We start from the raw sequence: 25,039 nt of genomic DNA on the forward strand, positions 1-25,039 counted from the left end.
GTGGAGGTGGGCCTTCTGTGCTTTGAGGGAGCACCCTATGAAGTGAGGTCACCAGGAAAAGGCCCAAGGCACCTTAGCAGACACACACCTAGGCTCTGGCCCAGGTCCTGCCATTACCATGGGCAGGTGACTTGTCCTGGCTTGGCCTCAGTTTCCTCATTTGTAAAATGAAAAGGTCAAACTGGACGGTCTCTTCCAGGCAACAGGGTATGGCAAGACCTGAGTTCCAATTCTACTTCTGACACTATGACCCTGGGCAAGTCAATTAACATTCTTGGGCCTTAAGTTTCCTCTTCTCTAAAATGGAATTAATAATAGCAACTTCCTGGCAGAAGAATCAAATAAAATAATGTACCAAAGTCTCTTCCAAACCCGAGAGTTATACAAATGTCGGCAGCATCATTACCTTCTGAGGACAACATCCTGGGGTTCTGGGAAGATGCTCAAAGATGCCCAGCCAGAGGAGAATAACAAACAGCCCTCTGTCCACTGCCTAGGCTGGGGGAAGGGCCTAGTTAACTCCCAGATCCCTCTTATCTCATGTCTCCCTAGGCCCTGCAGTCCCTAACACTGTCCCCAAAACCTACAGTCCTTGTCTGAATCCCCAGCCCTCAGCCTGGCACATAGTAGGGGCTTGATAAATGCTTCTGTGATTTGGTTTTAATATGTAGGGGTGCATGCATTTATCAATAATATCAGAACTATTTTCTGTTGGGGGGGGGAATGTTAAATTTTCCTTCACTCCTTAAGTACACACACACACACAAAATGGGAGAGGTCAAATCTTGGATTAAAAAATAGTCAATAAATATTTATTAATTTCAGACACTATGCTAAGATTTGGGGATAAAAAAAAGGCAAAGGACAGTCCCTGCCCTCAAGGAGCTTACACTTGAGTGGGACATTAGCTTGCTAAAAAATGCTACAAATAATCGATCCCTAAGAAACCCGACTGTGTGTTGACTCGGCCTGCTGGGGGTGCCGAGGAGGCAGCCTGAACGTGATGAGCTGGGGCAGAAACTTAGGGTTTAGGTAAGAAGATGAGGACCCTGAGAAGCCTTCAGAGCCTTCTAACGTTCGCAGGATTTCAAGGCTCAGGGATCATCCAGTGCAAAGCTCTCCTTTCACAGAGGTCAGGCTGAGGCTCGGGACGTGCCCAAGGGCCCTGAGACCCAGCTCCAGCTCCAGCTCTCCCTGGGCACCTCAGCTCATCCCCTTGGCTTGGTCTGTGAGCAGCCTCTTACTCCTCTCCAGAAAGGTCCAGCATCTGGCACATCAATTCAAGCAGGCTCTTCAGACTCCTGGTCCAGGGTGCCTTTCACCAGAGCACAGGAACTTCTGGTGGCCAGTGACAACCTTGTCCTCTATGCAAGTCAATCGGCTAATCAACAAGCCTGCAGTAAGTGTCTACTGAGAGTCGGAGCAGTGATGGAGTGCCATGGTACACGGAGCGCCAGGCTTGGCATCAAGAAGACTCATCTCCCTGGGTTCAAATCTGGCCTCAGATGCCAGCTGGGTGACCCTGAGCAAGTCACTTAACCCCCTTTGACTTGGTGTCCTCATCCATAAAATAAGCTAGAAACCAGCCCCGTATCTTTGCCAAGAAAACCCCAAATGGGGTCATGGAGGCTTGCACATGATTGTAGCAGCTCAACAATAGCAAGTCAGAGACTAGGCTGGGTGCTGGAAGCGTAAAGTGAAAGCTCAACAGCCCCTGCCCAGGGGAGCTTCCATTACACCTGGAGCCTGGCTGGGACTCTGAGAACAAACAGCTGCTGGGGCATGTCTGTGGGATTTATATACAGCCAGCATTTGTCTGGGAGCACGTAAGCAACTACGTGAAGTGCTTTACACACTTCACACTTGTCTGATCCTCACAACAACCCTCAGGCCTCATTTCACAAATGAGGAAACTGAGGCAGGCAGTGGTTAGGTGACCTTCCCAAGGTCTAATATGTGTCTGAAGCTAGATGTGAACTCAGGTCTTCCTGATTCTACCACACCACCCATTTAAATCATAAACAGCTTGTTTCAATGCCTTATCTCTCCATCCTCCATAGTGGACTGTGAGCTTCCCAAGGGTAGGGGCCCACATTCCATGTCTCAGCACAGTAGGTCTGGGCCCACTCCCCATTTTTAATGGACAGATCAATTATAAGATGACTAACCAACAGGGCACAGGAATCATCATGGAAGCCTGCATTTGCCTGCTGAATTCCAGCTGACCTTTGGGGGTCAACTACCATGCCACCTCCCCCCAGAAGCCATCTCTGATTTCCCCGCCCCCTCCTCCTCTAGAGAAACAAGTCCTTTCTCCCCCTTGGCCCTGACAGATTTCCCACCTCTCTAACAACTGATCAAGTCCCACTGGGCTCTGGGATTTTCTCAAATGAGTTAAATTGTAAGTGCTATAAATGTTAACTGTTATCATGTTTACAGTCGACTGTAAGCTCCATGAGGTCAGGAGCCGTGCCTGAGATCCCTCAGTGGCACCAGCAAAAAGCCCTGCACTGAGTATGCCTTCAGTGAATATATATGGTGGCTAACGCCCCTTCATGCCCTTTGGCTACAACAGTCCTGACTGGAATGGCATTCCCAATGATAATTAGCTGATTCAAATCTCCCTGTGTGACTTCCAGTGAGCAACGGTACCTCTATGAACCTGAGATTGGATTAAATATCCTCCCTGTCTCTTCCTGCTCTAATCTATGGTCTATGACCCTAGGATTTATTCTACCAACAACAGACCCTGCCCCACACCCCAACACAGCACCAGAAGACCCCTCCCAAAATGACCTGATAAGAGTTCATCTTAAATCCATGATCTCCAATGACATCCAATGGTGGAATCTCACTCACACTAACTCCAATCTCCTCTGCAATGAGGAGAATTTGTCTTTCTAAACTATACATACCGTTATAAGATTCTAGTTTTTCCTTTTTTTTTTTCAAATGGGGGAAAGGAGAGAAAATAGATTTTTGTTTACTGAAAAAACTAAAAAATTATTTCCATTGTTAATTAAGGGAAAGACATGTATTGAAAGAAAGGAAATCTAGGGATAAGTAGAAGACAGCTCTCTGTCCACCTGAATATTTGTTTAATTAACTTTAATGAAGTAACTATGTGTCAGAGGCAGAGGACACCAAGCGAACCATGAAACAGCCTCTATCCTCAAAAAGCTTCCATTCAGGAGTGCAAACACTTAGGAATGAAGTTTTATAATTACATGCGGCTTCTGAAAGGAGGAGAGGATTCGAGAGAGGAGAACACAGGAAAGACATTTGTTCAGCCCCCTCATTTCCTTCACGTCAGGGCAGGAGAGATTTGGACCCAGGTGCTCTGAGGCCCCATTCAGCCCCTTCTTTATTTTGCCTCGAAGCTTCCTGATTTTATCCAAAGCAGGCCCTGAGTCCACCATCCTCACTAGACCACACATAAGAAATTTAATCAATGCTTGTTATACCTGAATAAAAACAGAGGAGCCGTGAGGAAACCTGCTTTCCACCTCCTGCCAGAGAAGGGTAGAGTGAGACATGGTCAAGAGAGGAATTGTCTTTGCTTAACTATACATATTTGTTACAAGATTTTAGTTTTCCTTTCTTTTATTTTCAAATGGGGGGAGGGAGAGAAAATAGATTTTTGTTTACTGAAAAAACTAAAATTAAATTTTAATAAAAATAAACTAGTGCTTTAGAACAAACTATGATTTCCTTCTTTAGGAAGAAAAAAGGGGGGGTGTTATCAGGGTTTTTTAGAAAATACAGTGGGAAAGTTGAGATGAACTGGACCATGAAGTATTCAAAACCACTTCCTAGGGGGATTGGGTGAAGGAATTGGGCACATTCAGCCTAGGAAAGAGAAGATTCAGGGGCTCAATGTTCCCCAAAGGAGGCTTCATGGGAAGGATTAGCCCCCAGGGCAGAAGGAGTAACTGGGGGAGAAGGGGTGCACATTACTGGGAGGCAGATTTCACCTCAAATTAACTCCTAACAATCTGAGTGATTCAATAGTGAAGGAGCCTGAGAAATCAGAGACAGAAACAGAAGTTTAACATATGAAAATATTCTCAGTAACAGTGTAGCAGAAACAGAGCCACGGGCTCTCTGACTGGAGCCTGGCCCTAAAAACCTAACAAACCAACAAATGTACCAATGCCAAGGCCAGAGAACAGCTAAGCCTCTGGGTTCTGTGCCCCCCAGGGTTAAGTGGTTCACCAAGGGCTGGGGCTCCTGGCCCACGATAGCCACTTAAATTAAGATGCTAGCTGACCAACTCAAGGAAGAATTCCAGTCCAGATCTTCCCGACTCCAGGCCCAGTACTTCCAGCAGACAAACATTCAGACTAAATTACTGTCAGGAACTTGTTCTTAAACAGAAAAGACACCAGGGCATAAATTTATAAAAATGCTGAACTTTCTCCTTTGCAGGCACAGAGTGTCTTTCTCTTCCTACTATTATTAAAAATGGCCTTGAGAGAATGCTTTAAAAAGTCCCAGGCGCTTTCCTCACACGCATCCTCTCACCTGCGAGGAAGGTGCTGCCCCTCTTCCCATCTGACAAGGGAGGCCAGATGCAAGCAAAGGACGCACCCTCCCAGGCCGCTGAAGGCCCGGAGCCTGCACCTTCTCCAAGCAGCTGGACATTCCCACTGCCTTGATTCTGGTGAGGAGTGCCCTTCCCCCAAATGCTCTGGTCTGAGAAGCCACAAAATACACCTGCGGTCACAGCGGTAAGACACCAGGCTCACTTGATGCCTCACCCTCCCCAAGATGAAAGAAGGAAGCCATGTTCTGAGATCCTACAGGATCACAACACATCCCCTTGCCCACCTCCCCCCCCAAACCAAGGCCCAGAGAGGGGAAAGGGGCTGCCCGTATTCATGTGACAAAAAAGGGACAGAGACAGGCTAGGAATCCTGGTCCTGCCCCACGGTCAGGACAATTGCCATGCTGCCTCAGAGCACCTGGGACACCGAATAAATATGGTCATTTTTGAGTCTCTTCATACAAACTTATCTATGGCCCAGATTGAAATGACATTAGACAAAAATGGGGTGTGGATGGTCAGAGAGTCAAATCACATATCACAGAGCAAGGGAGTAATATAGAAGAAGAGGCCAAGAGAAGGAGGGCCCATATAGGACACAGGCAGGCATAGGTATCCACATCATGAGACACCCACGCCCATAAGCTCTAAGACCCTCGGGAGCTTCCTCCAAATTGTAACCTCAGAGTATGTACCCTTGTGATATCCCATAGGGAACTTTCAATTACGACCAAGCGTGGGCAGTGCTGGGGGTCAGCTGATGGCCAATTCTACACCCAGCTCCTTGAAAACACCACCTATAGCAATGCTTAGCAATGGTTAGAATTCTGCTGGTCGAAGAAACCAACCAGGGCAGACCTACATACTTCAGGAAGGGACCATCTGGCCCAGCCTTGTCACTTCACGGGGGAGGAAGCCGAGTGCCTTGCTCAGGGTCATAGTTAGGAAGGTCAGAGTCAGGATTCAAACTCAGGTCCTGTGACTCCAAAGTCTTCCACCTTGCCTCCACATCATTTAGGCTTTCAAGAAATGATCATCTGGGGCCCAAAGAGGATCAGAAGGTCCACATTCAGCAGGTGATAGGAAGACTCAAGCTCTCTGCAGAGACTTTCATTCAATGTCTTTTAGGGGAAAAAACTTCCCCTCTTGGAGCCTCACAAGGTTGGGGTTCACAGAATCGGGGGAGATGTTAAAGGAAGACGGGGAACAGGATGATCCAAGATAAACGTGATGTCATCTAACCTGACTGAACCGTCTGCGGCGACGTCTCACCTGGCCCCAGCCCATGCCAGCTTCAGTACAGGGGACTTGGGCTCCTGCTGGCAAGTGCAGAATTTTCAGCCCGAAGGTTCCCTCCCCCCTGAATGATCTCCCTCCCTTTCACCCACTCCAGCCCTCCCTGGCCTCGTCCCTCAGCCCTTTCTCACCCTCCTTCCCTGACTTTTGAGGGAAGCCAATTAAACTCAAACCACAGGGTGGGAGGACGGAACACTCGGCTTTGGCTTCGATGGAATGGTACAGCAGGGACCAGTTTCACCGTTAATTTAAAATGCTAGAATTAATTAGGTAGTGTAAATGAAGAATTTAATAAGCACACTTTACAACTGCTTTTATTAAACATTGCAACCAAATGAGGGCAAACATCTCTGGTCTCCCTATATTTCCCTGTCTTGTTTCCACTAGTTCTCAGCAAATAAAATTCTCCACCCACCCCATCCCCCCCCAAGTTAAAAAAAAAGCCCACATAATTATAACTTTATGCCTGAATTATATTTCCTCTTTCAACCTGTTAGCTTCCTCTTTAAGCTCAGATGTTCCTGCATATCTCTGCTTGTGCTGGGAAAACAGTTCAGTGAACCAAAGTTGACAATTTGGGTTTTGTATACCAAATTAAAGGCTGTCTTGGAAGCTGTCACTACCATTCAGATCCCCCCACCTCCCCCCACAATGCAGCATCAAATCAGCACGTTCTCACTCAAGGAGTCTGCTTGTTTCAACATGTGTCTTTGGAAAAGAAGAATTCTATCATGAATAGGAATTTTGTGAAAACTGTCTGGTTCCACAGAGGGCCTAAAGGAACTCTGGACAGGTGATTCCTAATGTTCACCAAGAATGCAGCAGGTGGGGGTGCAGGTGGGCCTGAGTTAGACAAGGAGCCTTCCTAAAGAATGACTTTCTAGAGGAGAACAAGAGAGGAATCCAACATTCATTGACTTGGATTTGTTCAGGATCATGCTATATCCAGCCTCGAGGTTCCAGAGAAATGGACAACATTGCATTATTATTTTATTATTAATAGTGCTATGTCCTCTCCTGAGCACTGACCACTCTGAGGAGATGCCCCCGAGCTCTCAGGCCCTGGCAGGCCACACACCAAGACGACAAAGCCGGAGCTCTAGCCTGGTAGCAGACTGACTGTGCATTGCCTGTGAGACGTGGGAGACTGCAAGCTTCCGGAGGGCAGGGCAGGCTACATCTGTCTGGCTTTGTTCCTCTCTATACCCCAGAGCTCAGCATATTGCTTGGCAGATAGTATGGCCTGAAAAAATGCTTATGAAATGAAAGAAGGACCCAATTTAGTTCAGTTTCATCCCCAAGTTAGAGTGGAGCAAATCGTTCGGTCGCAGACACTTGGGAAACTATCTTTGAAAGCACAGAGGAACTGGGATGCACGCTTATGGAAGCAGGAGCTGCCCTGATGGGATCCCAGCTGGTCAGTAAACATTTATTAAGCACCTACTGTGTACCAGGCACCACCCTAAGCTCTGGGAATACAAAGAAAGCTGTAAGACATGAAGTCACCTCCAAGGCACTAACAATCTGATGGACCACAGAGGCCTCAAGGATGGAAATAAGATTATCCCAGGCGAGGAGGTGAGGAGGACTCAAGTTTTCCAAAACTAGCTCTCTTCCTCTTTTTTTTAAACAAGATGGTTTAGGAAGAGCTTGAGTTAGGGGCACCAGGCCTGGACCCTATTCTGACCACAATCCTACCATGAGTCTGATTTGACTCAACACTGGTCAATCTCCGCCAGACCTATCTGGGACAACAATACAGCCAATTGAGCTGTGCCACTGTGCTGACATGAGTGAAGGGGACAGGATGATGTGAGGGTTAGTGTAATATTTACAAAAGAAGCACAAGCATATGAGTGAGACAAGACGAGGGGAGGGGAAGGTGATCTGGGTCACTGGATGCCCACCGTGGCAAAATCAGGGACCATGGGGAGCCCTGTCATCCTGGGGAGGTCTGGAGATGAAAGCATCCTGAGCCTTCCACAGGGCGGCCTCTTCCCTGTCTTATTAGCTGGACCACAGAGTGAGTAAGGAGAGAAGACGACAGAAAATAGCAAGGGAGCAGACTGTGAGCAGCTAAAGAGAAAGTTTTGATTTGATCCTAGAGGTCACAGGGAAAGGACACCGAGTCAGTGATAACCTAGTCAGGCCTGGGCTTAAGGAAAATCACTTTGGCAGTGGACGCAGGAAGACCAGTCAGAGGGCTATCACCATGGTCCGTGTGAGAGGTGATGAAGGCCTAGGAACACTGACTCTGGGCGGTTGTTGAGTGAGAGAAGATAGGGAAATATATATATATATGCATAAATTTTATATACATACATATATATCATATATATGTATATATATCCAAGAGATATTAGATAGAAATGACAAGATTGGGCAACTGATTGGCTGACTTGAATGAGATGAGCCCAGAATGATGAACCTGAGTGATAAAGAGGATGCTGGTGTCCTTGACAATAGCAGGAAACATGGCGGTGAGGAAGGCTGAGTTCTGTTCTGAGATGCCTACGGGGCATCCGCTGGAGTTCTCCAAGAGGCAGCTGGTGACGGTGAGTAATGTGGCCAAGCATCTGGGCTACCTCAGGACCACTCATGAGGGAGTAAACTTGAGCACCAGATTTTGGAGGAAGATCTTGTTCAAACCCCACCTTTGCCAGTTACTCCATGTGTGACCCCTCTCAACTAAATCAACCAATCAACAAGCATTTATTTACTAAGCACTTACAGGAGATAGAGGCAAAATAAACAAAATAAAAAGAAAATCATCCCTGCCCTCAAAGAACTTACATTTTATCAAAGGAAACACTATGTACATGCCTAAATATGTACAAAATACAGGGATTGGGGCTGAGCCTGTGATTTCATCAATATGGGGAACTCCCAGATAAAGGCATTTTTTCTACCACTGAAGACAATCACGTTATCTGGGACTTATTATCTGAGAACACGGGTCACTAAGCTATGGCCCAAGGGCCAAATCCAGCAGGCTTGGACACTGTACAGCCTGTGAGCTGAGAATGGTTTTCATGCTTTAAAAAACAATCAAATGTTATTTGAAAATATAAAGGCTGTTCTTAGCTCAGGATATACAAATACTAACACTCAGAGTGCTTCACTAACTTGCTATCAAGAGATGGGTCTTGTCCCCTACATGTGACACTTCTGCCCTTGCACAGACTGTCCCCCATATCTGGAAAGTGCTCCTGCCTCCCCCTCTCCCCCACCTCACAGGATACCCAGCTTTCTCAAGATTCCCCTCCAGTGATCACTTCTAGACAATGGGATTTGGCTGTGGGCTGTAATCTGTGTTCTGTCTTAGCTGCCTATAATGCTAAAAGGAAAGCTATATATATATATATGTATTTATATATATGCACACAAATATACATGGAGACATAGGAAACATCTCTTTTTAGGATATGTAGTTATATATGTGTGTATATATACACACATATGTATGTATGTATATATTATATACACACACATATATATGCAGAGAGAGGGAAGGAAGGAGAAAGGGAGGGGGGGGAGAGAGAGAGAGAGAGAGAGCCAGAGAAAGGGAGGGGGGAAGGGAAGGAGGAAAAGGAAAAGAAAGGACAGGAAGGATCAGGAAGGAAGGAGAAAGGAAGGTGTGTGTCTGTGTCTCTGTAACTTGCCCAGAGTGACAACACCAGCATTTGTTGGTCACAGATACACCCAGGCCCTCTCTCTAACTACCACACAAATTACACAAGATAAACACAAGGTCATTCCTAAGGGCTGGGGAGCACTGGTCACTCAGGGGGAACAGAAGCAGCCTCAAGGGAAGTGGTCACTGACAGGGATCTGGTAGGCAGCTGGGTGCTCTACGAGGAGGCAGGAGCCCTTTCCAGACATGCAGGACAACGTGCCAGGGCAGAGGTGGGTCGCATGCAGGGGACAAGACCAGCTGCTTGAAGGCCAGCTAATTAAGCTTTCTGAGTGTCGGTTTCCTCATCTATAAAATGGGGATAAAATAATTTCCTACCTTCCAGGGCCCTTGTGAGGAACTCTGTAAATGTCAAAGCACTCTATGATAATAAATTATTATTAGCATATAATTAATTAAAATTAGTAATAATTATACTAGCCCCCAGTGCCCCTATCGGAGCAGGGTCACCCAAGGTATGGCACAATACAGATATAAGGGGGGAGGAGGCCCTTCCCATAGGGAGCAGAGGGAAGCTGAGTAACCACCGTCCAGTTCCCCACACCAGTGTCTAGGGAATGATGGAGGCAAGAGAAGTCTGGGAGCAAAGACGACAACTCCAATGTGCTTTTTCGGAAGCCTGAGCCAGCTCAGGCTGGAGAGACTTCCAACAGCCCCCTGTGGCGCTGGCCCAGGCCCAGGCCCAGGCTCAGGCAGGCAGACCATTCCAGCCCAGAGCACTGCCGTGCGGCCTGAGGGACACACAGTGAGCGGTCTGTGTGAGAGGAGCTTCTGAGGCCCGGCTGGAGATGGCTCAGCCCCCATACCTGTGATCTTGTCGCGCACGAGCTTGCAGGACTCGATCTCCCCGATGCTGCCAAAGAGGCTCCGGAACTCCTCCTGGGTCATGTTCTGAGGCAAGTAGTTGACGATGAGGTTGGTCTTGCTGTCGTCGGTGGTGGCCCCGGTCTGCATGGGCGAAGGGCAGTTTCGACTATTGCTGGATGGGCCATTGGTCGTGTTGGATGTAGGGCCATTTGATACCTGAGGCTCCATGGTGCTAATTATCTAAATAAGAAATTAAAGATGAAAAAATAAGTTTGTGGCCTTTCAAAGGCATCATCAAACCGCTCTTCTGGGGCGGGGGTTGTTTTTTTTAAAGAGAAAGCATTCAAACCCAAATCAATCCATTTGTTAAGCACCTATCACGTCCCTGGTAGGCTCGTAGCCACGCACACGGGTGGGCACACATGCACATGTACACACACATACATATACACACACAAAACAACAGTTCAGGAGCTTTTTTTTTTAACCATATTATTTATTTCCATGTGTTCTTTTTAGACCTGTTTGGAGACTCAGAACAGAGAACAGGGATAGAAATGCAGGGGGAAGATCTCTTGTTAGTTTTTTAATGAAGAGCTAATTCCTGTTTTCATTACACAATCACTTGCAGAAATGTACATTTAAGCCACACCAAATTATAATTAAAACACAGAGTAATAATCATGATTAAAATGATAGTTCCCCCCCCCCCACACACACACACTCTCACACTTATGCCAACCAAAGTGGACTTGGTAACTGTTCATTAGATGTTTCATATAGAAAGAAGCCAGGAAGCCAACAGACACCATTATGAATGGGGACTTCCGAGAATCCAAGCCTGGCTCAGAAGCCCCCTCCCAAAATCATGGCAGGAGGGATGATCCGAGCACACAATTCTCCAGCCATTGTCTTCCTGGCATTTCTGTGCCCACAGCGACAATGAGATTATGAGCATATGAAATAATGGCGTGGTCAATGTTATCATCGCCCTCTTTCCCGGTCTCAGTGTGGTTTCTAATGGAAACAGTGCTGGGGCAAGTAGCTTTCCTATTATTCTTTTTTATTTAGTTATCTCTGGACTATGTCACTGTGAATGAATGAAAAAGCACCTATTAGGCACTTACTATATACAAACAAAGCCCTGTGCTAAGCACTAAGCATCCAAAGAGAAAAGTCCAACCATCCCCTGGAGACAAGGCTATGCAGCTGGTCCTTAGGGTGCTGTGGCCAAGCAAGTCAGTCATGCCTTCTCTTAAAGTCAGTGCGATGAAATCGTATCTGCTACCACTGGGATAATGACGGTTATCATCATTAACATTTCCTTTATACAAGAGCCCTGCAAATGGAAAAGTCTCTTTGCTTGCCATTACCCGGTGAGATCAAGAGAGCAGGGATCCTCAGGTGTGTTTTACAGATGAGGAAACTGAGCTTCAGAAAGCACTCCCAAGGCCAGAAGACTACACCAGCACAAAAGATAAAAATTCTCTCCTGGTCTCATTCTGGGTACAGGTCAGTCCTCACCCTAAAAAAGGACTTAGATGGGGTTGTAATAGAAGGGGCTTGTAATAACTGTGGATGGAGATCACAGCAAGGAGAGAACCAGCAGAAACCTCCGAGACGTCCCATCTGACTCCCCCTTCCTCCTGGTAATATTAATAATGGTGGTGATGATAGTAATGATGTGAGAAGCATGAGATAATAACAATAACTCACCCTGATGCAGCAGTGCAGGGTTGACAAAGCGCCCTGGGAGGCAGGCAATGCAAAGGGGTCCCAAATTATATGGGGGAGCCTTATGGGGGAGGAAACAGGCATCCAGAGGAGGCAGGTCACTTTCCCCAGGTGACACAGCTAGCTACCACAAAGCCAGGGTGATACACCGGCTCTTAGTTCTCTCCATTCTACTCCACTGAATTCAAAGCCAACAAGCATTTGCAAAAAAATATCCATTTAAAATAAAATAATATAAACATCAAATCTCCACCATTCCTCTAAATATGGACCCCACGTGGTCCAACACTTCCCAAGCACTTTTGGACAACTAGAGGGTCTGTCAAACGTGGTGCTTTGTTGCTATTGTTGTGGTTTTGTGAAAGGGAAGGGTAAACACCCCAGTTTCCTCTATTTCCAGTTAAAATGCACTTGTAAAAACCGCGATCAGATGTACGTCTTCTTCCCTACCATTTTTCACATTAAAACAGTTTTCTCTCCAGAGGCCCAGAGAGCAGACACCCCAGTGATGAAAGGATGGCACATCCAAGCCAGAGGCTGGTCCTCCAGATGTGAGATGTGTAAGGATGAAGATGTAATTAACTCAGGGTGATAGCATCAAACAAAGAAAGTAGCCTCCTTCCACCTCCACTGGGATGTACTAAGAAAAAGGTACAAAGAAAGGGGGAAAACTAGGTTCTCAGATGTAAGGGGAGGGGGCCGGGTCTCAGTTTCCTTGGGTTTCATTTGAAAAGACTCTTCTGTAGTTACCGAGGGATGAGGGGGCCTACCCTGGCTCCATCTGCTCACTGCACTCGCCAGGGACACCCCCTTTTTGTAAACCAGAACGTCTGTCAGGGAACCAAAGCTCCTGCTTCCTGAAAACAGCTCCTCGGAGCTTCTCAGGATCCTGGATGCTCCCTCTAGAAGGGACCGCAGGGGCCACCCAGGCCAGCACACACCTAAACTGATGGGGACCTGGTGCCTCCTCCGGACGTGAGATGAAGGTGCATCTGACCTTGGGGAGGAGACGTGCTTTGAAGTGTCCTTGCAGCAGCCTGGGCAATCCATTTACCATACAGAGCCCGGGTGGTGGTCACAAGCCAGTTAGTTACCTCTCCTCTGTGGTCACAGACAGCTAGCTTCCCTGATGTCGGCAGTCTTGGCAAACATGCTGCTGGTCACGAGGGGCGGCTGGCTGAGCAGTGAAAATCCTCCTCTGACACAGGGAAAACAACACGGACCATATGCCCGGCCTGTCCATGGCACACCTGGAGAGTCACCTTCAGTCTCCACTCCATCTGAGAGCCCACACCTGGGGACCTACGGCCGAAGGCTGGAGGAGAGAGGGCTGAGCTGGAGGCTCCAGGCCATGGCCACAAAACAGAGAAGGGGCAATGGAAGAAGCCCAGGTCAGGGAGTCAGAGGACCAGAGTCAAATGTCACCTCTGATGCTTCCCACCACTTCTCTGGCCTCAAGAGTTTCCACATCTATAAAATGAATGAGCTGGACTATGTGGTTCCCAAAGGTCCCTTCTGTACCTTTTTCTATAATGCAGGGAAATTTCAAGAAAACCCTAAAAGTATAACATCCCCTTCTCTCAAGAAATATAACACAGTGAACACCAAGACAGATACACACTGGGCAAATCCCCAGCTATCTAGGACTCCTGAATGTGTGACTTTGGGCAGGCCATTTCCCTTCACTGGGCCCCAGGTTCCCCCTTGATAAAATAAAGGGTTAGGATGAGATGGTCTTACAGCTCCAGACCTAAGAGCCTGAGAAACTCCACATTTCATACATGAGGAATACGGCAGAGTGAAGTCACAGAGTCATGTCTGGAGAATTACATTCAGGACCTGCCAAGTGAAGCTCGCAGGGCCATCCCAGATTTAGACTCTTCTGAGCTTGTTGCTCACACCTACTTCCTATCTCTATGACCTTGGGCCTTTCAGTTCTCATCTCAGGGCCTGTCCCTTCCAGTCTCTTTAAGAAATTGGTGCTTCCCTTGTGCTAAGTCCTAGGATCACCGTGCTTGCTACACCACGGTAGACACTTAAGAAATACTTGCTTGACTATTGTTCTGATTGATATATTCTTTCTCTCTCTCTGGCTCTTTCTCTCCCTCCTCTCTCTCTCTCTCTCTCTCTCTCTCTCTCTCTCTCTCTCTCTCTCCCTCTTCTTTCTCTGTCTCCCTCCCTCCTCTCTCTGTCTCTCTCTCTTCTCTCTCTGTCACACACACACAAACACACACGTTCTCTCTCTCCCTCTCTCACAGACACACATTTTTTTTTAAAGTGCCAGTCATAACTACTACCAGCCTTGCTGGATGCCAGGTAACCAGAGGCCGCTGTTGCTTTCTTGCTGGCACTCTGTTCTAACTAGACTGACTTGCTAGATATCGAATCCTAAACATGGAGTCACTACCCCAGCTTTCCGTGGTATCCTGCCATCTCAGGACTAAGAGGGACACCAGAGGCTGCCTTGGCCTCCCTCTAAATGGAGTCCCTCCACCTCTCCCCAAATTGAGAATAGAAGCTCTCTGAGAGCAAGGACCCCAATGCCGGGACAATGGCTGGCCCAGAGAAGCACTGAATGAATGCTTGCTGACTGAGTGACTTCTCTCACCCCACCCAGCACCTCCTTTTAATAACAGCTCGCGTTTCTATTGTGCTTTAAGGTCTGTAAAGCATGTTACACATGTATCTCACCTAACTCAACTTTTCTTTCCAATCTTACAAAGAGTGAAGAAGGAAAGTCTCTCGAAGGAGGAAGAGAAGTGGAAAGTGAGGGTGGGGAGAAGAGAGACAGGGCAGCATCTGGATCTGCTTGAGCCTGCAAGGAGCTGAGGGCTCAGCTGCCTCCATCGCTTGCTTCTTCTCTGTGGAGTCAATGGCCCCTGTGGTCCCCCAGGAGCAGCTCCAGACCAAGGGGCAAAAGACAGGCATAGGCATCGAGAAGAGCCGCTAGCCGAGCCTCCTCCCCCTGCCTTCAGCTCCCTCTCTCTCCCCAGCGTTGCGGGAAAGCCAAGGCTGGTTTTCAGTTCCTGTCTGCTGGTCTGCCCTTGAGACAAGGTCATTGGGGAAGAGGAGGGAAGGAAGGGTTTTTGAGCCTGAAGCCGGGTGGAAGGAGCCTCCTGGACTTCAGAGCACACACATGGAACATAGGCATGACCACAGAAAATTTAAAAACCCATTAAGGTGATGAAAGGAGGCTTTTGCTCTTCTGTCTCCAGCTTTCTGCTATGATCTTTCATTTGCTGCTGGTATCCAGCAACGCCCAACACCACACTCATGTGAGTGCATGCTCGCACGCATACAGATGCACATAATACACACAAACCCTTATTGTTTTTTAATAAAGTCAGAACAGAATGAATCCAAATTCATTATGACAGGACTGACCAAGCCATTAAGTCCTATCAAACACAATCCCCTTCAAGTTCCTCTTTCGCCACCTCCAGGGCCCAGCACGGGTGGTCCTGGGCATCCCCTCTGACCTTGCCTCCTTTCTTCTGTATCCCCCAAACATCTACTAAAAGCTTCCTGATTTAATTTACCAAGTGCTTGGGGAAAGGTCCTATGAAATCCCATCCTAGAGATCACTGAGGTATAGAGAGGTCCCTTGTTAAGCCATCTGCCAAAAATCTGAGTACAGCATTCGGTTTCATTATCTCAGATGACAGGAGGACAGGATTTCTAAGATGATTCATTTGGAAGAGGTGGTCCAACGAGCAACCGAGGAATCCATAATTTACCCCCCCCCCATGACATTTAAGGAAATGAGGAACTCATTCAGGGGCATTTGATGGTAAAAATATACTGAGACAATGGAAAGAAATCACAGACGTCCAAGGCATCCCACTAAGGCTGGGTGTGGCATAGTATCCATGAGCCAGGAAGATCCAGATTTGCATCTCACCTCCAACACTAAGCAGCTGTGTGATCCTGGTCAAGTCACTCCATCTGCTGGCCTCAGTTCCCTCATCTGTACAAAGAGGGAGCTACACTAGGAAAACTCAGAGGTCCCTCCCAGCCCTTCTGAGACTCAAACCCAGAACCCCAACTCTTAGATTCATGGCTCTGTCCAATATACTCTCTAGAATCCAATCTACTTCCAAGTGGGGGGGTGTAGAAAGATAACAGGAATTTTAACCTGGGTCCATGGAAAACCCCCCCCCCCCCAAGGGGCCCAACGACAGGTTTCAGGGGACCTTGGATGGAAAAACAACTACATCTTTATTGTTACTAGTCTCTAACTGAAATTTAGCATTTCCTTCAAATATTCAAACACGTGATTCTAAGAAAGGGGCCATGGGCTTCACCAGTCTGCCCAAGGAGTTCATAGTGGGCAGGGACAATGCTGCTTTTCATCTCTGCATTCCTTTCAGAGAGCGAAGAGTTGAAAGGTAGTAGGTACTCTGTGAGGAAGCCAGACCTAAAGGACAGAGAAGTGAAATGGGGAAGCCCTCGGTTGGAGTCCTGCATCTGAGACACGTTATGCTTGTGTGATCCTGAGCTTACCACTTAACCTTTCTGGGCCTTCATTTTCTCATCTGCAATATGGGGATAAAAACAGCACCTCAGAGGCAACACAGTAGACAGAGCCCTAGGCCTGGGGTCAGTAAGACCTAAGTTCAAATCCAGCCTCAGATACTTATTAGCTGTGTGACCCTGAACAAGTCACTGTACCTGTTTGCCTCAGTTTCCTCAATCACAAAATGGGGATAATAGCACCCACCTCTCTAATGACTGTATCCACTTTAGCAGAAACTCAACAAGCATTCATGAAATGTTCCCTAAAGGCAAAGCCCAGGGCGAGGCACCAGGGCTGCCTCACACGCTATACCTATCTGAAATCAGTCTGGATGGCAAACTTCTCGAGGCCAGGAGCTTCATTTTATTTCTAGTCTCCAAAGTACTCCATACTGGTGAGGCATGCCATAGACACTAAAACTCTCATTTTAAATAAATACATGGGCTTCCAAAGCATGGGGACATTTTACTGAAACTCTCACAGTCAATTTCACCGTTGAATGCATTTTAAAATCCCCCTCCACTTTCCCTTGTCCTCCCAGAGTCCATCAAGAGGGCAGCTCATAATGGGAAGGTCTGAGGGAAGACAGTCCTGAGCAGGGGAGGCTGGTGACAAGCCTAACTTTAAGCCTTTTCAATTCATTCCATTTATTTTTTTTTTTTAAGCAATTGGGGTTAAGTAACTTGCTCAAGGTTACACGGCCAGTTATTTCTGGGTGTGGTGCTGAGTATCTGAGCCCGGATTTGATCCAGTCATCCCGACACTGGAGCCGGTGCTCTTACTTGCTGAGCCACCTGGCTGCCCGACTGTTCCTTTGTGTATTTCTTTTTATTATTTTTTTTTGCTTTTTTTTGGAGGGCAATTGGGGTTGTGACTTGCCCAAAGTCACATGGCTAGTAATTGTGTCAAGTGTCTGAGGTCAAATTTGAACTCAGGTCCTCCTGACTCCAGGGCCTGTTCTCTATTCACTGTGGCACCTAGCCGCCCCCACACTCCATGTATTTTAAGAAACAGAGAAGGAAATTTAAGGGATAGGCTGGGAGTGCTATGCATAAGGATGAAGGTACTCCAATACTGTCACTGGGGATGTCAATGATGGGAATGGCTAATTACTTATATTCAACACATTAACTTCACCCCCTCTTCCTTCTTATTTAAAAACACACTCTCTCTCTCTCTCTCTCTCTCTCTCTCTCTCACACACACACACACACACACACACAGTCTCTCCCTTTCTCATTCACACACACATACTCTCTCTCTCTCTGTCACACACACAGTCCCTCTCTCTCTCTCTCTCTCTCTCTCTCTCTGCTTGAGCCCTCTTCTCAAAGTCAGAAGGTCCAGCTTCCATTTCCAACCTTGACACTAATTCACCATATAGCCATGAGCATGTTTCAAAATCTTTTCCCCCCTTCTGTTAAATGACAGGTTAAACTAGACCATCCTCAAGAGGATGGGGTAGAAAGAACGACGACTTTGGAGCCAGAGAATGTAGATTTGAACTCTACCACTGATACTGATGGTGTGACTTCAGTCAAGCCATTCCAGCTGCCTGGGCCTCAGTTTCCTCCCTGTAAAGTATCAGGGCTGCATAAGATGATTCACAAAGGGCTCTTCCAAAAGCCAGAGATGCTGTGTATTATTCATTCAGGAAGGTGAGATTCAAACTCAGGTCTTCTGACTCCCAACCCCCAGTCCTTTCTCGAGAGTCTAGGAGTTTAATAAGCATTTGTCAAATGAACACTTTGTGTGTGTATTTCTTGTCTCCCCATGAACTCCAAGGGCACTGGGACACATTCTCTGCAATTTCCCCTGATTTCTATCTCTGTATCTATGATCTATGGATAGTCATACCTAGAAATGTACCTGTATGTGTTGTTCCCAGCAGAGAAAATGATAATAACAAAAGGGTTACTGAATTAAGCTGAATTCACTTCTCACATCTAAAATAAAAAGAAAAATGTTAAAACTCAGAGCTTCTTTTTACTTGAAAAGGTCAGTGTCTGAGCTATTGACACATATGTTTCTGCATTCAAGGCAAGACTAAATACGTAGAGTCAGAGAATGTTGGACGTAGAAGAGACCCTTAGGGACCATCTGGACCAATCATCTTGAAAACCAACTCCACCAGTCCTAAGATGGGTGAAATGTAGCTTGTCTGGAAAAAAGTTCTGAGGGTCTTAGTGGATACCAAGCTTGATGAGTCAACAGTAGGATGTGGCAGCCAAAGAGAGGCCAAAACAATGCAATTCCCCACTGGAATGTGAGCTTCTTGCAAGAAGGGATTGTTTTATTCATTGTCCTGGGGTTCACTATATCCCAGTGTCTGAACACAGTAGGTGCATAATAATTGCCTATCAGTGGGTAGATGGATTGATTGGTTAGGCTACCTGGTGAGGTTATCGGTTAGGCTACCAGGAGGAACACAGGGGCCTAGTATAAGAGAGGTAAGTCTAACTATGCTCTGTATTGCTCAGAATACCTCTAAAGTACTCTTTTCTGTCCAGAGGTGGTCAAGCTTCCCAAGCTCGGACTGGTCTGATTACCCATAGTTAGATGCATTGTGCCTTGACCCCAACATAATGATGCCAATTTGGTCCTCTCTGAGAACTAAGGATAACCACCAACCAGCCCACAGTACTGTGCTTTCTGCCTACTTTAGAGTGCTGTGCTCTGCTCTGCTCTAGGCTGATGGAGAGAAGACACTAGATGGGGAGGGTTCTGGAGCCCAGGACAAATCCAAGAGCCAGAGAACAGAACACTGAGGAGGAGGGGGCTAGCGACAGGACAGAGGCCTTCCAAGGAGCTGGAGAGGGATGGATCCGCCTCGTTCTGCCGGCCCCGGAGAAGAGAACTAGGAGAAAAGTGCAGAATATATAAAAAGGCCAACTGAAGCTCCTAACAAAAGGGCTGTCCCACAATGGGAACAGGATCCCTTTGGAGGGGCAGTTAACAGCCCTTGAGAGTCGACAAATAGAAGCTGAGGATGGATGATGGAGGGATCTGTTACAGGCTGGATGAGATGCCCAAAGTCCCTTCCAATTCTCTGATTCCAGAAGCCTGCAAGGTCCTGGAGGACAGAGACTCTGACTTTACTAACATCCCTAAGTTCCCCAATGCTAGAAGAATTCCTGAGAAATACATTACTTACAATGGATTCCTTAATGGACCCTCAGATATAAAGCTGGAAAATGTAACTTGGAGATTTTTTTTAACAGTTGGGAGGAGTAGGGGAAAGAGAGGGGAAGAGTCACAGAGGCAGTTATCTCTCGTCCCTTCTTGGAGGTGTGGTCCTTGGCAGGTGAGACACAGCTGTCTGTAAGTGGGAAGGGGGAGGGCTTCAGCCTCTGGCTTGTCCCCACTAGCTCCTAAACCAGACCTGTGTCCAGAGAGTAATCCTTGGAGCAGATCCTCAAATGTCTGCCATGCCCTGAGCTCTGATACTGCCCATAAATGGAAGTCTTACAGTAAACTTTGTGAGAGTCTCTATTTATCCAAACATAACTTAGATTTATGGCCTGTATTCCATAAGGGGAATAAAAATTGATGGCCACCTTTTTAACAAGACCCTGCTTATATGGAATCCGAGTGACACATGGCCAGCGTTTTATTAACCAAGAGCAGAGATTCAGGCCCCCGCACACTCACCTGCCTGAGTGGAGCTGAGAGAGGATGCCCTTCACGGCTAGGCTGTCAGGCCCTCTCTCAGAAGACTGTCAGTCATTCGGGGGCTACCCCAACCATCTCTCTCTCTGTCTGACCATCACAAGGAGAAGGAAAGAACTGAACCAAGGCAACTAGCCAGTGCCAATATGTGCAACCCCAGAGCCTAGCATGATGCCTGGCCCACAGGAAGGGCTTAACACTCCCTGAATGGGTGACTAGGTGAACTGAGATGTAGTTCTCTACTGCCCTAGCCCCAATCTTGGTCTGGAGAAAAGGCAAGAAACACGTGGTTGTAGATTTAAACCTAGCAGGGCCCTTCAACGTCACCTTGGTCAATCTGCTTGCATTACAACCCAAGAACACAGACAATGGGGGAACAACCTTGCCCCAGCATCCCACAGTCAGGGAGAAACATAATTTAGTTTCGAACCCCGGCCTTCTGATACAAATCTCTAACTCTCCTGGTGAGCTGCGACTTTCATGAGAAAAGGCCGGCCAATGACAAAGACTGTGAGAGAGAAGCTCGGCGTCTGGACCAAAGGGCACCTGAGTTCATTTATTTCAATACAATACTATTTATTTAAAGGCATTTTCTTTTCCCGCGCCAGCGGGTTTCTGAAGCTCTGTATATAAATGCTAACCCTTGGGTACAGAGGGAAAAAAAAACAACATTCCCAAACTGTTAACAGCATGAAGGAATAATGTTTACTGAGGGCAGAGGCACTAAATCAAACCATTACAAAACAGACTTAAATTATTCATGAGAACAAGAATGAAAGTCCTAATTCCCCTTTAGAGTGATTTCCCACTTAACCCTCCTTCCCCCCAGAAAGCCTCAGACCCCCACCAACTGACACCCCTTCCCCTCTAGGCCAGCCCCAAGTTACAGGAGTCACGAATGCTTCTCTCTGGCCAAGGCGGCTACCAACCCAAGAGACAGAAGTCCTTTATGTGCACCCCAGGGACGGAAAGGATGGACGAGATCTCTCTGAACATCCAGTAGTCAGGAGACCAGAAGAGTGAAGCAAAGTAGAAATCCCAAGGACATGGGGGAGGCACCCCCAAACCTCTCCATCTCCCGTCCTGGGTCCAGATTGTCCTCAGCTGGCTCCCTCTCCAATATGGGCAACAATACAAACTGATTGTGTCTTATGGTGATTAGAGAAATGATTTTGTATCAGCTGGGCACCAGCAGCCTCCATCAATCAATCAACAATTATTCACTTGGGTTTGGGACAACAGACCACAATTGTTCTCTGGTTCGAAACAGTGCCTACATCTCGGGTCCCTTCCAGTTTTAAACCTGGTGACCTGAACCCATCCCTCTGTCCCTGGACCAAGAACTACCTGATGGGTGCTAAGCAGCACTGCGAACATAAGCATTAGTATGTGGGCGGTGTCAGTTACACAGATTTAAAAAGACAAAAGACTCATCTTCCTGAGTTCACGTACAAGCTGTGTGACCCCGGGCAAATCACTTAACCCTGTGTGCCTCAGTTTCCCCATCTGTACAATGAGGTGGAGAAGGAAATGGGAAACCACTCTAGTATCTCTGCCAAGAAAACCCCAAAGAGTAAGACATGACTGGAACAACTGAACAACACCCAAAAAAGAAGGCTCTGCCTTCTCTGGTGTAGACCCTCAATCACAGGTGGTGTTACTAACCGCCTACACCAGGGGTTTTTAAGTCTAGGGTCTTTGAACTTTTTTTTTAATATCTTGATAACTATTCCTATGTTTTCATGATTCTACGTATTTCATTTTTGTACACTTTGTACATTTTTGTACATTTAAAAACAGGATTCTGAGACAGCCTGCCTGACTGCCTAAAGGGTCCAGGACACGGAGGAGGGGAAGCATTCACCCTGCTCTTCACGAGATGTAACTTTACAGTTTATGAAGCCCTTAAAAATCATCCTGACCACCTTGGGAGTCAGGAAAGATCTAGCAGAACCGGGAGGAGTCCTGGTTGGGTGCTGGACAAAGGATCAGGTCTGCACTGGCCTCCATGTGTTCTGGGGGCCCTTTCTAAACAGCCAATTCCAATGCTCTGGTGTTCAGAGACTGAGGAAGATTGCTTGCAATATGCTAGAAGCAGGTGTCCGGTCCAAACTGGTAGGCGACATCCGCTTTAAAACCCTGAATGACCAAATCATTTCCTTTCCTTCAACAGACCTACCATTTCCCAGAGATGGTTCCTCCTTCCCCTCACCCCCCAACTCTCCCAAGCTCCCCATTTGCCTGCAAACCGAGTTCTGTTCTAAGGCTAACATTCTGCAGCTGCAGTGGCTGGCTTCAGGTTTCAGGGCTGCTAATTGCGATGGGGAGGCATGCTGTAGAACTCACCCTTTGGAAACACATCCTCACAGAGGGTGGAAAGCACAGCTCGGCAGGAGGGTGCAGGACTTAAAAAGTCGCCGGCCACTGGGCTGAGCGAGAAGCATGAATAATTTAAACGCTGGAACCAAGATGGATATTAAAAGCATAATCAAAAATTAATTTCACTTAGCAATTATCCTAGACTTCACAGAAATGCAAGTGCATTGTCCTCCTCCGCTCTTGCTCGCCTCGCAGACTCGCGTTTCCACCCCTGCCGGTAACATCTGGCCGTCTGCACATCTCAGAGGGCTTCTTCAGAGACACAGCGTTTTCCTAGAATCCCTATTACAGGTGAAGTGCTTGGAATTGGGGTTGAAAGCTCAGGCTGAGAACAAAGGAGCCTCTTCTCTGGTTCCCTGGGGTGACAGGGTCCCCCTGGTACAGTGAGAAGCCAAAAGAATCTGTAATCAGAGGACCTGAATTCAAATCTCTTCTCCACTATAAATGACCTGTGTGACCTTGACCAAATCACTTCACTTTCTTCAGAGCTCAGTTTAAGGAGAGAGAGGGAGGTAGGGAGAGAGAGACAGAGAGAGAGAGACAGAGAGAGAGAGAGAGAGAGAGAGAGAGAGAGAGAGAGAGAGAGGAGGGAGAGAAAGAGAGAGAGAGAGCGAATCAAGATGATGTGAGAGTGTCAGTCTATGGAATCCAAGGCCAAGGAACACTGAAGGTCACTGAGTCTACCCTTGTTTTACAGAGAAGACAGAGGTTCAGAGAGGGGCTGGGATCTCTGCCCTCTAAGGCCCCTTCTGATACAATGACCATATGACCAATTTGGCTTCTGGACAAAGCTTTTATTTCTCCCCTGTGATGGTCTCAGGAGCTGATCTCCAAGGCCCTAACCAGCCCTAAATGTTGTAATCCTGCAAAAGGAAACCCACTATTTGGTTTAGGGTCTATTTTCATGTAAATATTTCCTAGTACTCGGCAAACAACATTGCCTCTAGGAATAATGGGGGCCAAAACCTTGAAATACCACGTGCTTGCTGCAAAAAGCTATTGAGTTGAAACTACATCCAGGCTAGGGCCTTACAGGGGTAAATATTCAGATCCCTAGCTGTGATAAAGCACAACTAATGAACCACAGGTAGAACGGCCCACAGAGTCAGGCCGACTCATCTTCCTGGCCTGTGAACAGTCACCCTGGGCCTGGCCCAGGTCTGTATGACTATGAAGCGCTGAGAGGCAGGCAGGCTCAGTGGGCACCTACAGCCTAACCCAGCTCTAGGCCTCAATCCCCTGGGCAACGGCCAGGCAGCCTAGTCATCTCTCTGGAATACACATGTGCATTTAAAATGAATTGAGCTGAGGAGGGGTACCAGGTAAGAACCGCCAAAAATCTCTGCCTAGGAGGTTTTCCTGGGGAGGAGATACCCAGTCAGTATAACTACTAGCACCTTGTAGTGCCTAAGAGGCAGATGTCCAGCAGCCCGGGGTCAAAAATATTTCCCGTGCAGAAGAAATAATTTTCACAGTAGGACAAAGTCTTCCTCTCAACTTAAAAGATCTGGGTTCTGATCCCACCCAAGACCCTGGTTATCTGTGTGTGTGACCTCAGCCAGACCATCAACCTTCAAAGGTCTAAGCTTTCTCATCTGTGAAATGAGGGGGCTGGGCTTGGCCCTTTGGGCTTTACATCTACGATCTTAGGAAGCAGCAGACGTCTGGATAAGGTACCCATCCTCAAGGTCGATAGGAAAGGTCTTATTTTATCGAAGCAGAGCAGACACTGATGAGTGCAAAGAGTCACTGACTTGGGCTCACCTCCTGACTTCCAGCCAAAGATCTGGTCTCCTCTGAGCCTCAGTTCCCACATCTGGGAAATGGGGGTAGGGATGCTTCCTTCGCTCCACTATCAGGCTATAGTCAGAAAAAGCATACTGTAGACCCTAAAGCTTTTGGAGCTGAATGCTGTAGACAGGAGTTTTAGTGGTCTTCCTGGTCCCCACAGTGCATGTCTAGGACTGTGCCCAAAGTTCCTTCTCAGTCATACTGAGAAAAATGTTAGCACTACATGATAGGCAAGCAGAGAAGGGGGAAGAAGAGAAAGAGGAGGAAAAAGAGAAGAACAGAGGAAAAGGAGAAAGATGAAAAACAGGATGAAGAAAAGGAGGAAGAAGAGGAAAAGGAGGAAGAGAAGGGGAGGAAGAGGATGGGGAAAGATGAGAAAGAAATTGAAGAAAGGGAGGAAGAAGAGGAGAAAGATGAGAAAGGAGATGAAAAGGAAGAGGATGGAGAAGAGAAGGGTGAAAAAGAAGAGGAAAAAGTGGAAGAGAAAGGGGAGGAAGAAGAAGATGAAGAAAAGGAAGAAGAGGAAGAAAAGACAAGGGAAGAGGAAAAGGTGGAAGAGAAAGAAGAAAAGGAGGAGGAAGAGGATGAAGTAGAAAAGGAAGAAGAG

General features: G+C 47.2%; 1 protein-coding gene across 1 annotated transcript in view; it reads right to left on the reverse strand.

Moving 5' to 3' along the window:
* The window catches only part of LOC138165360 (ELAV-like protein 4), a 115,711-nt gene that overhangs the window by 57,040 nt on the left and 33,632 nt on the right, over nucleotides 1-25,039 (reverse strand). The window contains exon 2 of the mRNA XM_069093613.1: nucleotides 10,343-10,583. Coding sequence (XP_068949714.1) covers nucleotides 10,343-10,583 — 241 coding nt within the window. The remainder of the gene's footprint in view (nucleotides 1-10,342; nucleotides 10,584-25,039) is intronic.

This window comes from Petaurus breviceps, unplaced genomic scaffold (genome assembly GCF_028583685.1).
Source record: "Petaurus breviceps papuanus isolate PSGF00001 unplaced genomic scaffold, PetGlider_PUasm1.0 208, whole genome shotgun sequence".
NCBI classification, from domain to species: domain Eukaryota; kingdom Metazoa; phylum Chordata; class Mammalia; order Diprotodontia; family Petauridae; genus Petaurus; species Petaurus breviceps.